Here is a 14,300-nt window from a genome sequence, read left to right as displayed (position 1 = left end):
ATGGCCCGCCATCGGATGAGATCTGAAAACCTGAGATAATCTTGAGATTTAAATGATTTCTACCATACAGGATCACTCTGAAATGCACAAGGAAAAGAGAAAGCAAGCACTCATATCATAGTTATAGGGGTGGAGGAGACATAAGAGAGTTGTTGAAAACCTTTAATTACTTCAGTGCACAGATCTGCAGTCTTCCCCTCTATCCTCTGCACGCCCCATTTCCTACCTTGCAAGGTCTCCAGAACAGAACAAAATCACACAGCTCCAGGACATCTGTGCTTTCATCACAGCACTAGCATATTAAGTACACCTGCTATCTATCTCACAGCCCTTCCTTTCCACTCCTCAATTTTCCCCATTTTGGTATTCTGCATCTTTCATTTCTGTGCAAGTGAACAACCAAAGGAATCAAAACTAAAGTCTTGGCAGTGGGATCTGGATTGGAGAAGGATTTCTCTTAAGCTAAGGCTATTTAGCTTTGAAACTTGTAGCATCTAACCCCAGGATGCTAAAATGAATTCTTGTTTCAGGTTTGACTGTCCAGGCAGCTATGAATGTTTGCAGCTCTCCATGCTAATACAAAGCAAGTATGTTCCCATGCTGAAGTATCACCTTGTTGTCATCAGCTAATGGTAGGGTGCTTTGAAGCATGCAGTTACATTATGAGATATAAGACCTATAAAGCAAGTCTACTCAGCCACTACAAATATGCAGGTATTCTTGCTAAACTGCACCCCAAAAGGTTGCTTTCTCCCTAGTTAAAAGGCTTAATGAAAAATATTTTTGCTCCATAGAGGAAAATTTATACAGTATTGCCTGCAAGTACATTTTTACATGCATTCTAGCCATAGACAGAGAAAAATGCCAGGAGTATGCCAAAAGTATACACACAGATTTTTATATTTTCCCTATCACTAAAATGATAGGCGTCTCAGTATTCAGATGGCCTACAGACCTTCTCCATTTGCCTGTAAGATACTTTGATTCACTACAGAAACATGCTCAAGGAACAGAGGCAAATAATGCCTGCAGTGCTGCATGGGCAAAAGCTGAAGAAAAGCTCATCCATATTCAGGCAGGCTCAAGCAAGACTGTTCACAAAAGCACTGCAGCCAAAACAGATAGTCACCGCCCATAAACTCTAGCCACACATTCCTTCATGTTTTGAAGAACCACCTCTAACCATCTTTGATTTTGACACTCAGAAGTATGCGTATCAGCATCAGCCAGGGGAAACGAGGCAGCCACAGTGAGACTAACATAACCCGTGGCTTAGATCTGGATCAGATGCTTCCTACACAGACGGATCACACAACGGAGGGTGCTGCTGCCGAACCTGTTCCTCCTGCACACCAAGCTTGGTTTCAACCAAGGGTTTGCATCAGTCTCCTGTTCGGAGGGTTGTCTTTACTGAAGACAAACTGGAAGGAGGTGTGTGTGGTGGTAGAGACAACAAAACCACCCTGTTATCCCCCACTGCGGTACCCTATATTCCTTCTGTAGCCTTCTCCAACCTCATCCTGTGCTCCATCTTAAGCTTGCAAACAGTCAACCTTGTTCCCAGGCCTGACTTTTCATCCTCCAATATAAGAACCTATTTCTTGACACTGCTGAGACAATTAAAGGGGAGCTGCTCTTGTTAGGACTCTTATTTCAGCTTGGAAGGCCATCCCACAGTACGGGGGAAAAAAGGGAAATGGAGCATGTGGGTGGAGAACAAGAGACTTCTGAGGTCACAGTAGCTCCCTAGTACTACTTCTGCTTCTAGTGATGGTGGCTCTCTTGGTGGGCAATGATCAGAAGCAATGCAGATATGCAGGGGCTTACCAAGAAACAATCTGTTCTTAAGAAAAGCTGTAATGATCAAGTTGTTGAATCTCTAGAACAGATTTTAAGGCAGGCATTGGCTTTAAAGCCCTATTCAATACCTTCAGAGTGAGTCTTCTCTTCCCACAGAACCTATTTCTGCCTCTATCTGTAATAAAGAGCCCTGTCCACACAGCTCTCTCCCATCCAGCTCATGAAGAAAGGTGCATTGTTTAGGCAAGCTCAAGTCTGACAAAAAAATAATTACTGCAGAGGCGCTTGTCATGGTTTGAAGTTCTAGGCAAATTATTTACCTTGAACAAAAACCTAGAGAACTTCATTCTTAAAAAAAAAAAAAAAAAAGATTCAAGACAGAAAACATGCAAAGATGTTCTTTAAACCACAAGGGTTTTATTTTTGGGGGGGAGGGAGGGGGAATGGTACACTTTTCAAACACATGCTCCACCCTACTTTCATGCAGGAGACAATATACCGCACTGAACAGTCACACTACAATATAGATTACTAAGGTGACGTTAAGGAGATGTTAGATATGCAGAACTAGAAGGGGAAAAAAAAGGGCTTCTAAATGAAAGCCGTGTTGATGTATTCATTTGCAATTTTGCCTTACAGCCTTACAGCAGTGCTATTGGGAGCTTTGACAGCTTCAACAGCATCTCTTCAAAATGGCACAGAAGGTGAAAGAAGGAATCTGAAAGCTCTCTGCAGTTGGGGTTGGGGGGAAGAGAGCCAGTTTCATCTGAAATTGAAAAAAAATTAAGAGATTCCTGTACGCTCTTCCTGCCCGCTGTTCAGTTTTATCAAGCCACTCAATTAGGACCACGCTCATCATGACGTAAGCTACTCAATCCTCACATCATCCGCACAGGATATTGTAGGTCAGCCTGGGAGAGCCCTGCCCAAACCGAGCCCGCTACAACCCAGAAAACAGCATGATCCTGGCCTCCCGAGGCAGAGCCCAAGTCGATCAGCTTTGCCGAGGCCCAGCACCTCCCCATTGGTCTTGCACGACTTCTCCACCAGAGCTGGACTGCAAGCAAGCCGGCTCGGAGCATACGCAGAGCAAACACGCTTGCCTGCTGTCCTCTACAGAAGTGTACCCGTAGGGCCCTGTCCTTGGTCCGTCCCTCTCCATACCCCTAGAGATCCTTCTGAACAGCAAATCCTGCCCAGGGCAAGGGATCAAAGCAGCACCTTCCCTCATCTCCCCAGATCCTGGCAGAAAAAGGACTAAATTGTTATATAACAATTCCAGGGCTTTGATTTTAATCCTGGATGCCGCGTAGAATAAGAGCAGTCAAATCTCAGCTACTCCAGAGCAGGCTTTACATAGAGGTCAATGGGAAAGGTATCTGGCAACTTGAGAGGTAAAGAAAGTATTGCCTTTCACAATAAGCATCAAGATATATTGCCATGAAGGAGAAAGGCAATAAACTCCCTGGGAACGTTGCAGACCAGACAGGATTCAAATCTCTCATACCTCAGTCTCCTTCTCATCTTGGAAGAGAAGGTTACACTAAAAAGCAAGCTTGCTGCGTGAACCACTCCTTTAGGTGTTCAGCTGCCAACGCTGCGGATATTCTTGGGAGACGATTATCAGAAGTACTGGGCAGCTACTGTGACCTGAGAAACCTCTTGGTCCCCACCCACACACTCCCTTTTGCAATACCCAGAGCAGCGCAGGCTTCCAGGGACTGTGGGAAATAACCTTCTCTTCTCCCCTCGCACACAGCCTGTCTCTGCATAGCAACTGGATTTAACTCCAGCAAGTGCTGAAACATGAGCTCAGCTCAAAAACCCCAAGCAGCAAGTAGTGGAGGTCATGCTTAGTCAAGTAGATGCAAAGCAAGGAATCAGAGTCCAGCAGCCTCCGCAAACAATCCCCTCTGTGCTCGTTTCACCCAAACCCCACTGCTTTTCTGGGAAGTGGAAGAAAACCGCACGCGTCTGGGAGCCTGCCGATTTGGTCAGACACATGTATTCAGCGTGTGCACCCAAATCCCTCAACTGCTCTGTTCCAAATGTCGATTTTCTGCCTGGTGTTTCTTGTAATTCTTCCCAAATGTTCCTAACCACATTAAGTGGTGCCAGAGCAAGATGCATTTGTGTTTTATTTATTTATTTTTTAAAAAAGCCGAGTGGTTGCAGTGCACCGAGAACATGCAGAGGGCTGTACGGAGTTTTTTGCCTACTCCTACCTTTGAGGGGATATGGATTCACAAATGCACACATTAAAGGGTGCAAAGACGCTTATAAAGCAGAGCTCCGTAATATGCAGTCAACTTCAGAACAGCAACAGGATTCAGAAGGTACTTAAGAGCCAGCTTAATTACTAATGAAGTTGATGAAACATCCATGCATCATCCAAAGCCCCGCGCGTGTGCTCTGCTTGACCAGCCTGGGATATGTTCCTCAACATGAGTAATTTAACAGATTGATGCCAACAAACCCCAGCATACTGAAAGCAGGCAAGACGGGCTATTCAAGCAGCGTTTTCCCTTCTGAGTCCATGCGTAACTCAGCGTCTTTGCACGCTGCCAGGGACAACGTGTAGCTGTTTCAGAGACCACAAGCCACTTGTAGTCTTTAAAGGATTTAGACTCCTTAAGAGAGACTATTTGTCCAAACACCCCATGGATAGACTGTAGCAGCCTAAATTCCACTGCTTATCCAAATACACTCTAGTGCCCATCCTTCTCTTCTACGGTGGAAACTGCCATATTCCAGTCAATAGGTGATTGCACTTTTCTGTCTAATGCGACGATCCCTACCAGCTACGCGTGAAGTGCTCCGAGGCCTTGCAAGAAGTGCTACAGAAAGATCAATACAATCATAATGCTATATCTTCAATTCAGAGAGTAAGTAACATTTCTAGATGGCAAAGAGCTTGGCTTTCCAAACACGTTGCCCGTGGAAGTCATTTACATTCAAGCAGAGCGCAGAGCGGAGAGGGAGATCAATAAAAATGCAGCGAGGCAGACAGAGAAATGTCATCACCTCAGGAAGAGGCAGGCCGGAAACCGTGCCTCTGACAAGAGCAAAAATGGACCAGACATATGTTTGTTTTCTATAAGGGCTACACCATAAGGAATGTACCTATCTTGAATTCAGTCATTCCCTATGCTCCTTAATGGTAAAAAGGGAGCAAAGATGACTGCATGGTCAAAACCACTCACAGTCCAGAGGGCTAAGATCCCTTTGACACAGCAAGGTCCTCATCACCTCCCACGTGTAGGATTGGGAACGAAGGATGACAAGCTGACATTCACATCTGTGCAGTGTTCACATAGGAGAAGGGGTAAAGCAGTAGTATTAACAAGAATAACTGCAGGACAGGTGCATTAAGAGGAAAAAGTATTACTGACACTGCACAGAGCATGGGAATTCACATTGCACCTCATCAACAGCTGGGTTGGAAAAGTTGCAGATGAGGGAGGCTGCAGAGCACATCCATCCCCAGCATGATGGGGTGTCAGGAATCTGAAGTTGCAGTATGCAACATTACGTCTTTATCCAGTGTTTGCTGAGGATTTTGCTGTATTTCACAGTCCCCCAGTGCACAGCACTGCCATAAGACAAAGGCAGCCTGCAAACCATCTTTAAGTTATAGGTTAGGTAGCAACTGCTACAAGTCACCATCAGCCATAGCACTAGAAACCCCCAGTCACCCGTCCTTCCACACCACATTCAAATCCAGACACCACCAACCCCTCGCTCCATGCACTCCCCCTTCTCTTTCCCAGAAAAGGCTTGCTTCTTGGTCAAATTGTATCTGGAAGTCAGCACTGATGACCAAACTTTAACATTAACCAGAAGTCAAATAGCTCTGCTGTACGTATGCCAGAAGCATAACTTCCAATCAACGTTCAATTGGGGAACAAAACCTTCTAGCATCCCACCGCCTGTAAAATACAATAAGCAAAGGCTCCTCACCCTGACAGTCCATTTCAGGCCTCATTTGCTGCAAGTTTTATGAGATGTTAATCAACAATCAAAAAATACCACATCTTTCGCTGCAGGAGTAGTGGCTTCTGCTCTCTAAATTACACCGCTGGGTTACCACACGTCACAGTTAATGAGCCCACTCTGCCTGTTCGCATCTCCTTCGCATTTATTGCTTAAAAAATATTTTAACAATTTGAAAAAATCTCCCCCTCCCTCCATTCTTCATTTGAAGAGCACAGAGATGAGAGCCATTTGCCTGCAAACCAGCTGGGACAGCACTGGAAGTCAGGGCAATGTATTCGGCTCCCTAAAAAAGGGGCATCCATGGGAACTGCCTCTTACTGAGCTGTTTGTGAAAACTTCCCTCCCATCATGAGAGGACAACGTGGTTCTTGCACCACCAGCCAGAAGGTGGTGAACTGAGAAAGCCAGCTTTGGGGGCTCCTACAAGCTCTTTAAGGAGTAAGAACTGATTTAAAGGGTGTGGTACAGAGAACACCAGCTCTTTCCCTTCACACCTGGAGCAGATTTATCCCTAGCTTGCTTCTTGGCAACCAGAATTTAAAAATAGCCAGCCTAGATTAGGTGCAAAGTGGAGAAGGAGAAGAAAAAAAAAGAGGAAAAAAGTATTACAGCAGAGGGAAGAGACAGGAAATGAAGAGGAGAGGTCTAGGTTCAATGAGTTATCTAGAGCATGTAAGGAAATAATCACTGAAGCAAAAATGCAAGAGGCTGCTGAAGACAGGAACAATAAATTATTTTTTAAACACACTGGAGGGAAGAGGTTATTGTAACATTTTTAATGATCTTAAACAGGAGCCAAAATGAAATTCTTGCTGGTATTTACTGTCTGGGGCAAAAATATCCAAATAAGCATGCCATGAAAATACATGGGTTGAATGCTGCTGTACAGTGACAGCGGCTACAGTCAAGCCTAAAAATCTTATACCTAATGATTAATCATCCATCACGCTAGAGCCAGTCCCCTGAACAGCTCTACGATGGTGTAAGGGAAGTCGCAGTCCTACTAGTTCCTACATAAATTTTACTCCTGGAATCAGCCCAGTCACTAGAGACTTTTCTGCTGTATTTAGTGGTTTTGTTTTGGTTTGTGGGTTTTTGTTTAAAGGTTGTTGGGGTTTTTTGTTCTTTTTTTAAATCATGTACATTCACAAGTTACTAGAGGTGAGCTTCCAAAACCCACATCTTTCAGTAGAGGAAAAAGTGCCACAAGTCTTTGGACTTAATATGAAGAGTAGCTTCATGGAATGGCTTGAGAAACGCATGTTACCTGAACTTGTCTTATCTTGCATTAAGAGGTTGGCCAGACCAAGACACTGCTCCTGAGACACTATGTCTGCTGTCTAGATGATAGTTTCTTTGTACCTAGAATTAACTCAGAAAGATTTGCCCTGAATCTTTGGCTCAACCAGCCTACGTACAGGTAGAGAAGTCAGAAGAAACTAGCTATGCTGACCCAACATAGATAATAGCCAAATCAGTGGACCTGAATGAAGAGAAGCCACAACAGGGCACCGCTGGGACTATCTAAAACGATTACTTTGTAGGCAGGCTGTTTACACCAATATGCTGCATGTTTCTAGTGCTCAAGACCTCAAATTCCACTAACACTGAGCTGCAATCACCAGGTGATGATGCCACCAACGGCATGCAGCTTAAGGGACTTGCTCAAGATCAAAGTAGGACACCTTCAGATCCAGGTACAGACCACTGGATTCACTTAAGCCTCCAAGATAGCACCTCGCACAGCCTTCAAACAAGCATGAAGTTGAGCACAACTCATTGCCTGGAGCATCATCTTGTTCTCGGAAGCATTTCACATCATCAGGCTCACCCAGAAAGGGGCTACATGATGCAACAGACCTGCTCCATCTACCTACCAAAGAAGGGTAGGGTTGGCCCGTAGGATACATTTTTGATGCCTTATCCAGTCTAAGCTGAAATACTTCAGCTTAGACAAGGCTCTGCCATTTCTCTAGGGAGACAGGTTTCACAACAAAGTTCAGTCTGGCAGGAAGTGCCCAACACACAGCCTGGATTTCCCTCATCTTGCTAGGACCAGCTTAAGGATTTTGGAGACTCCAAGTCCTAATTGAGGGGGGTGAGGGGAAGATATTACAGCCACAGGGAATAAGACAAGGTTTCAACTGATGAAAGCCACAGTTCTAAAGACAGATATGCACAGACAGGTTGTTGGGATGGTCCCGGATTTCACCAGCTTTTCATATTAAAGAGGTGGAAGAGCAGCTCTGGGAGGAGTCAAGTAAGACAAAATGCATCAGGTCCATGAGACTTTGCCCACACTCACTGCATGCGCAGCGGAGCCGCGCTACTCTTGCACAGAGCAGTTTGACAACACATGCTCAGTAGGTCTGATGTCAAACCAATTGCACACGTATAGCTGTTACTTTTCCATTTTTCAGAAGTTGGGCATCTGGAAAAACAGGCAGTAGATACAGAATGTACATACATACATAAGTGTGTGTGTATATATATATGAGTTTGTGTACATGTTTTATACAGGACCTAGGGTTTGACCATAATACCTAAAGTGTCTGGAAAACCTATAACTAGCTGGTAGGCTGGAGAAGCTTCTTCAGCAATCAGGTCGAGGCCCTATACTCTCTGTTGCTTCAAGATGACGCTATCTTATTGCTCACACAATTATATCTTGCAATTGCAGGTCTGAAACAGCCAATGTAGTCTGGGATGAGCAAGCCAGAAGGGATATATTTTTAAATCAGAGTAAAAAGCCTGCCTTGTTATCAATACAACCTGTAGCATCTCACTATTCTTATGTTGGCAGGTTCATTAGCTTGCATAAACGCATCTTCATCAATCTTCATAAAGCTGGCCGAGATCACACCCACCATCACTGTTAGTTTAACAACTGCAGCAGCTGTTTAGGGCTAACCATAAAAGCCACTTAGTGGTTGCAACCAGCGCGGGAAGTGGCTCCTGTCCCAACAGGACGGAGACAGCAAATCACACGTGCTCGCTGCCATCGGCATCAGTAAAACTCTTCGGAAAATGAAGCATCAGTCATTATTCGGACAACCTCCAGCAGTCCAGGCCCTGAGCAGCCTTCCTCTCCTTCTCCAACCCCTCCGTGCTCCCAATAGCAAGATACGGTACCCCGGTAGCAAGTCCCAAAGTACTGAAAAGCAGAGGGCTCTCAGAGAAGAGCCGGTACCCAAATGACATACATTTAACCTACCCTACTGCATCCATTCACCCACCTTTTATTCAGCTGCAAGCTAGGAAGCTCTGGGCTCCCAGCCAACTGGCTGCATCTCCTCCCTTGCGAAGCTGCAGGTTACAGGAGACTGGCATTTCTGCTCCTCTTCTTAGGATAGTTAATGACCTAGTTTAAGCTACGCAGAGTATACCCAGGAATTACAGTTATAGGCACCTCAAGTGAAGTTAACAATAAATCACAGGAATTCAGCTGCAAGCATTTTTCAGGCACTCTTATATCAGCAACACTAGTTCTACCCGAAGGACAGCAAGTTTGTTCCCTCCTCTATTTTTAAGGCACTGACTAGACTTGATGTCTTGCTAGCAGCCTTCTTGAAAAGCTCCTTTGAACCCATCTCCAGCTTCTTTGGAAGAGAGCTACATGAAGACATATGGCTCACAAACAGGCTAAACCTTGGTTTGTCTTGATCTGCTGCAGGAAGAATACAACAACCAAAGATTTCGGTGGGAAGCACCCCGTCAGCAGCTCCTTAAGCATCAGAATAAAGATTTCACTAGGCAGGCAGGGCCTCAACACATGCCTTCCCTCCCAGAGGAAGGGTACCGAAATTCTCTGTTCCATGGGTATTAGCATAACCCAAATCATTGAGATTAACATCAGACAGTGATTCAGGCCTGAGAGCCACCCCAGGTACCGATGGAATTAGGTGCACTGCCACCAGGGATTCAAACTCCGGCACAGAGTTAGATTAATCCAAATTTCAGGCAGAGAAGACAGCTCCTGATCAGCTGAGTGCGCATACTGGCCAAGACAGGCAGAAAGAAATCACTGCCTTCCGGTGCTGATGGACAAGGATCTGCAAAATCCCCACTGGCATGGCAGATGTCTATGCTTCCCCTTGAGTAGAGGACGGGCAACACCACCAGACACCGTGAGCCCCCCCCGCACCCATCTGAAACGACGGGGAAGAAATAAGTAGCTTCTCACTTTGCAAACAAAACCGAGTGACAGCCATGGAACAATACTCGACAACAGAGCTGCAAGAGGCATTTATCAGCCAACGTGAGATTGGATCCTGCGGGCGTAAGCCCAGCTAGAGCCAACATCTCGCATCCACAGAATAATTCACATCCACGAGCACCAAATACAAAGCGCTGCCAGCCTCCCCCACCCTCCCCAAAGTCAGCAGCTAGACAGTCTTCAGAAGCCAGATGATTGAATCTTGAGGGTGTTGGTTCCCCCTAGCACCAAAGAAATTAGCTCTCGACATCTCCGCAAATGAAGGCGACAGATTTTTCAGCAAGGTGCAATCACGCTGTTTTAATGATCATGTGGTGTATCAACGCTGAGCCGCAGCTACCGCCCGGGCACGTGCTTCATGGAGGAGATCAGCCAAGGAGCCACGGGGAGCAGTGGAGCAACCACTGCCGCGTATGAGGGCCCGACGGCCCGGACGCGCTGAAACACAACGCCACACCTAATTCACTACCGGTGCAGACGCACGCACAGGCGGAGGTACACCCTGTCCAAGCCACCTGCTGCTCTCGGGTACTCGGGAGCTCACACAAAAGCTCCCCAAATTTTGTTCATTTTTTATTTGATTTAAATTTTTTTTTTTTTTTTTTTTAAGCCGACCCAGCTGCATGTGCCAGGTGAGGCACTGGAGCCCGGCAGCTGTGGGTTTATCTGTAGAGGTCATCCGAGGGTTGATTAAACCGGTATCGTGAAGGAAAGGAGGAGGAAAAAAAAAAATCCCATCCTGCAGTTTTTGCAGCCGGAGAATGCAGGTCTGGGAAAGCAGCAGAGCAGCGCGCAGCCGAGAGAAAAACACCCACCGCACACGCGAAATAAATAAAACCCGTTCCAGCACAAACACCGCAACTCGGCCCTTTCTCACCCCCCCCCCACCCCAAAAACCGGTGCCCCCCATCGCGCGGACCCATCCTCGCCCCTGCCCTTCCCCGGCACCGCTGCCGGCGCATCCCAGCATCCCCACCCACCGGACACCACCCGTCCCCCCCACGCACCCCTCGCCCTGCCGCACCTCACACCTCCCTACAAATACCTCCCTGCTGCACCCCACGGCGGGGGGGGGGGGGGGAAGGTAGGATGGGGAGGATCCAGCCCCTCCAAAACCCCCTAGGGCATCCACAGCAGGTGGTGGTGGGGGAGATCCAGCCCCTAAATCCTCCCAGGGCACCCAGAGCAGGTGGGGGGGGGGGGGGAGATCCAGCCCCTAATCCCCCCTCCCCAGGGCACCCAGAGCAGGTTGGGGGGGGGGGGGAATTCAGCCCCTAAAAAAAACCCCCAGGGCACCCATGGCAGGTTGGGGAGGGGGGGAAGGAGCTCCAACCCCTAACCCCCCCCCCCCACCAAGCAACCACAGTGTTGGGGTGGGGGGAATCCAGCCCCTCCTAAAGCCCCCAGGGCACCCATGGGAAGCAGAGGGGGATGTGGATCCAGCCCCCCCCCCCATAGCCCCCCAGGGCACCCACGGGGAGCAGGGTGGGGACCCAGCCCTCCGTAACCCCCCAACGCTCCCCCCAGAGCAGGGTGGGGGGGGGGACCCAGCCCCTCCAACCCCCCCGTGCACCCCCGGGGAGCAGGGTAGCGGCTCCAGCCCCTCCACAGCCCCCCAAAACCCCGAGAGGGAGCGGGGCGGGGCTGCCGCCCCTCCGGGAAGCAGGGGGGGGGTTGGGAGCCAGCCCCCCATCTCCGCGCACCCGCAGGGAGCCGCGGGGGTGGGTCCAGCCTCCCCCCACCCCCGACGCAGCCACGGAGGGGGGGCGGACACCCAGCCCCCTTCCCGGAACCCCTATGGGGAGCGGGGGCGGGCTGCGACCCAGCCCCGCGGGGGGGGGGGGGGGGGCAGCACCCCCAACCCCCCCACGGGGATCAAGGCGGGGGTCACACCCAGCGGGGGGGGGGGGGCAAGGAAGGGCGAGGCGGGGAAACCCCCCCTCCCCCCCCAAAAGCCCAAGGGGCGCAAACACCCCACGAAGGGGCAACGGGGGGGGGGGGCGGGTCCCCCCACGCCCCTCCCCGGGGATACAAACGCCCTCCTGAAGGAGGTGGGGGGGGTCCAGCACCCCCTCCCCCCCCGGGGCTAGGCCCCCCCCCCGGCGCCCCACAGCGGCGGGGATGGGCCCGGGGGGGCTGGGCAGACCCCGACCCCCCCCCCGCGCCGCGGCGGCTCTCACCTCTCCGCCATGTTCCCGGCGGCCCTACCGCTCGGCGGCGGCCCCGGCGCGGCCGCCCATGGCCCCGGCGCCCCCAGGCCCCGTGCGGCTCCCCGCGGCCGCCCGCCGCCGACTGAGGCCGGCGCTCGCGCCGCGGCCCCGCCGCGTCCCGCCGTCACCAGCGACAACGGCGGCGCCGCCAATGGGGAGCGGCGCCGGGGGCGGGGCCCGCGCCGCGGCCACGCCCCCCCGCAGCCCCGCCCCGCCGGGCGCCGCGGGGGCTCACGGGAGCGGTAGTTCCCGGCAGGGCGGGCGGCGCGCGTGCGTGCTCCGCGGGGCGCCCCCGCCCCCCCGCGCGCTTGCACGTGCCTGTGCACGCCCGCGGCCATCGCATGTGGCCGCGCGCGGCGCGCACGTGCGGAGGGGCGTGCGCATGCGTGTGCTGGCCAGGGCGGCGTGCGCATGCGCACTCTGCTGCCGAGGGGCACGTGGGTGCACGGGGCTGCGGGGAGCGTGCACGCGCACGGCGCACACGCGTGGGCACGCTCACAGCGTCTGTGCATGCACACACACGTCTAAGCACGGTGCACACGTGCCCACACATGCGGAGTGTGCAGGTGCACACGCATATATGTGCACAGTGCACAAATACGCACGGTGCCGGTGCACACGTGCATATGTGCATGTACACGGTGTGCATGCAGGTGCATTCACATGCACACCAGTGCACATGCGTGTGGGCATGCACATAGTGCACATACATGTACACACACAAAATGCATATGCGGATGTATTCGTACATACGCTCCACACCCATGTACGCACATATACACACTGCACACCGTGCAGGGCAGGTACCTATATACACTTGCACGCACAAACACTGCATGCACAGGCACTCCATGTCCCTACGTGTACACAAACACACGTGCACACATGGACACGGTGCACACACACACTGCATGCACATGTGCAGAGATTCACGCGCTGCACACAGGGCATGCGCGTGTACACACACACGCAAAAACACACGTAGATACGCGTCGCACACACGTGCCCATGCACACCCTGCACATCCGTGCACACGTGCAAACGCACTGCATACGTGCACTCGTACAAACGCTGTGCAGGAACAGACCCTGCACGCCCTCGGCGTCTGCACACCGCCGGTGCAGCACACGTGTGCACAGGGCCTGCACAGCACACGCACAGGCACGGCCCCTGCACCCCCTGCCCCACACCTGTACCTCCTGCCCCATACCTGCACCCCTCGGCCCATACTGCACCCCTATACCTGCCCCCACACCTGCATCCCCACGCCTGCCCCACACATCCCCCATACCTGCACCCCCTGCCCCACACCTGCACCCCACACCTGCCCCACACTTCCCCCATACCTGCACCCCTGACCCACACCTGCACCCCACACCTGCCCCCACGTCCCCCATACTTTCACCCCACACCCTTCTTCCCTGCACCAACACCCCCTATATCTGCCCCCTACGTCCCCCAACGCTGCCCCCCATTACCTGCCCCCCCATTCCCACCCGAGCCCCCACCCCGGTGCTCCAGTGCAGCGGGGTCAGATGGCCCCCAGCGCCCCGACCCCCAGCTCGGCGCCGGCCTCACTCCCCCTGCGCCTCTTCACCAGATGACCTTCACCCGCTCCCGAAATGGCCTTTTTCTGCCAAATTTCTGCCTCCCTGGGCAGCGCCGCGGGGACGGGCGACGGGGCTTTGCGGGAGCCCGAGCGCAGGCAGGGACGGCGCTCCGCGGCGCGGCCGCTTCCTCCTGCCGCTCCAGATTTACGTGCCTCATTTTTACACAACCGTTTAGTTTCAGGCTGTTGTTGTTATTATTATTATTATTCATGTTTTCAATTTAGTGAGATTTATGCAGAATGAGAGAGCACTTCCCGCTCCCTCACGGCACCCTGCCGCGATACAAATCATTGCCTTTGTCTCCACTTACGCCCGGTCTCTCCGCACCGCTTTCGGCAGACGTGAATTACTGCCGTGCCGACGAACGGAAGCAGGGGAAGGTGCCTGGTGCCCAACTGCTGCCAGAGCGGAGCTCGGGGAGGTGACAGCTGCCCACAGCAACGTGAGGAGGACACGTCCGCTGGGATG

The 14,300-nt window shown here is 51.5% G+C and overlaps 1 protein-coding gene across 2 annotated transcripts in view; it reads right to left on the bottom strand.

Annotated features, from left to right (window-relative positions):
* Window positions 1-12,369, bottom strand: part of ARHGAP39 (Rho GTPase activating protein 39) — a 150,999-nt gene extending 138,630 nt beyond the window's left edge. For both annotated transcript variants that reach the window (XM_064507950.1, XM_064507951.1), the window contains exon 1: window positions 12,193-12,369. In XM_064507950.1, the coding sequence (XP_064364020.1) occupies window positions 12,193-12,203 (11 nt within the window). In that variant the 5' untranslated portion in view covers window positions 12,204-12,369. The remainder of the gene's footprint in view (window positions 1-12,192) is intronic.
* Window positions 12,370-14,300: the final 1,931 nt, after the last annotated feature.

This window comes from Dromaius novaehollandiae, chromosome 2, assembly GCF_036370855.1.
Source record: "Dromaius novaehollandiae isolate bDroNov1 chromosome 2, bDroNov1.hap1, whole genome shotgun sequence".
Lineage (NCBI taxonomy): Eukaryota > Metazoa > Chordata > Aves > Casuariiformes > Dromaiidae > Dromaius > Dromaius novaehollandiae.
This window is presented reverse-complemented; position numbering and strand designations above follow the sequence as displayed.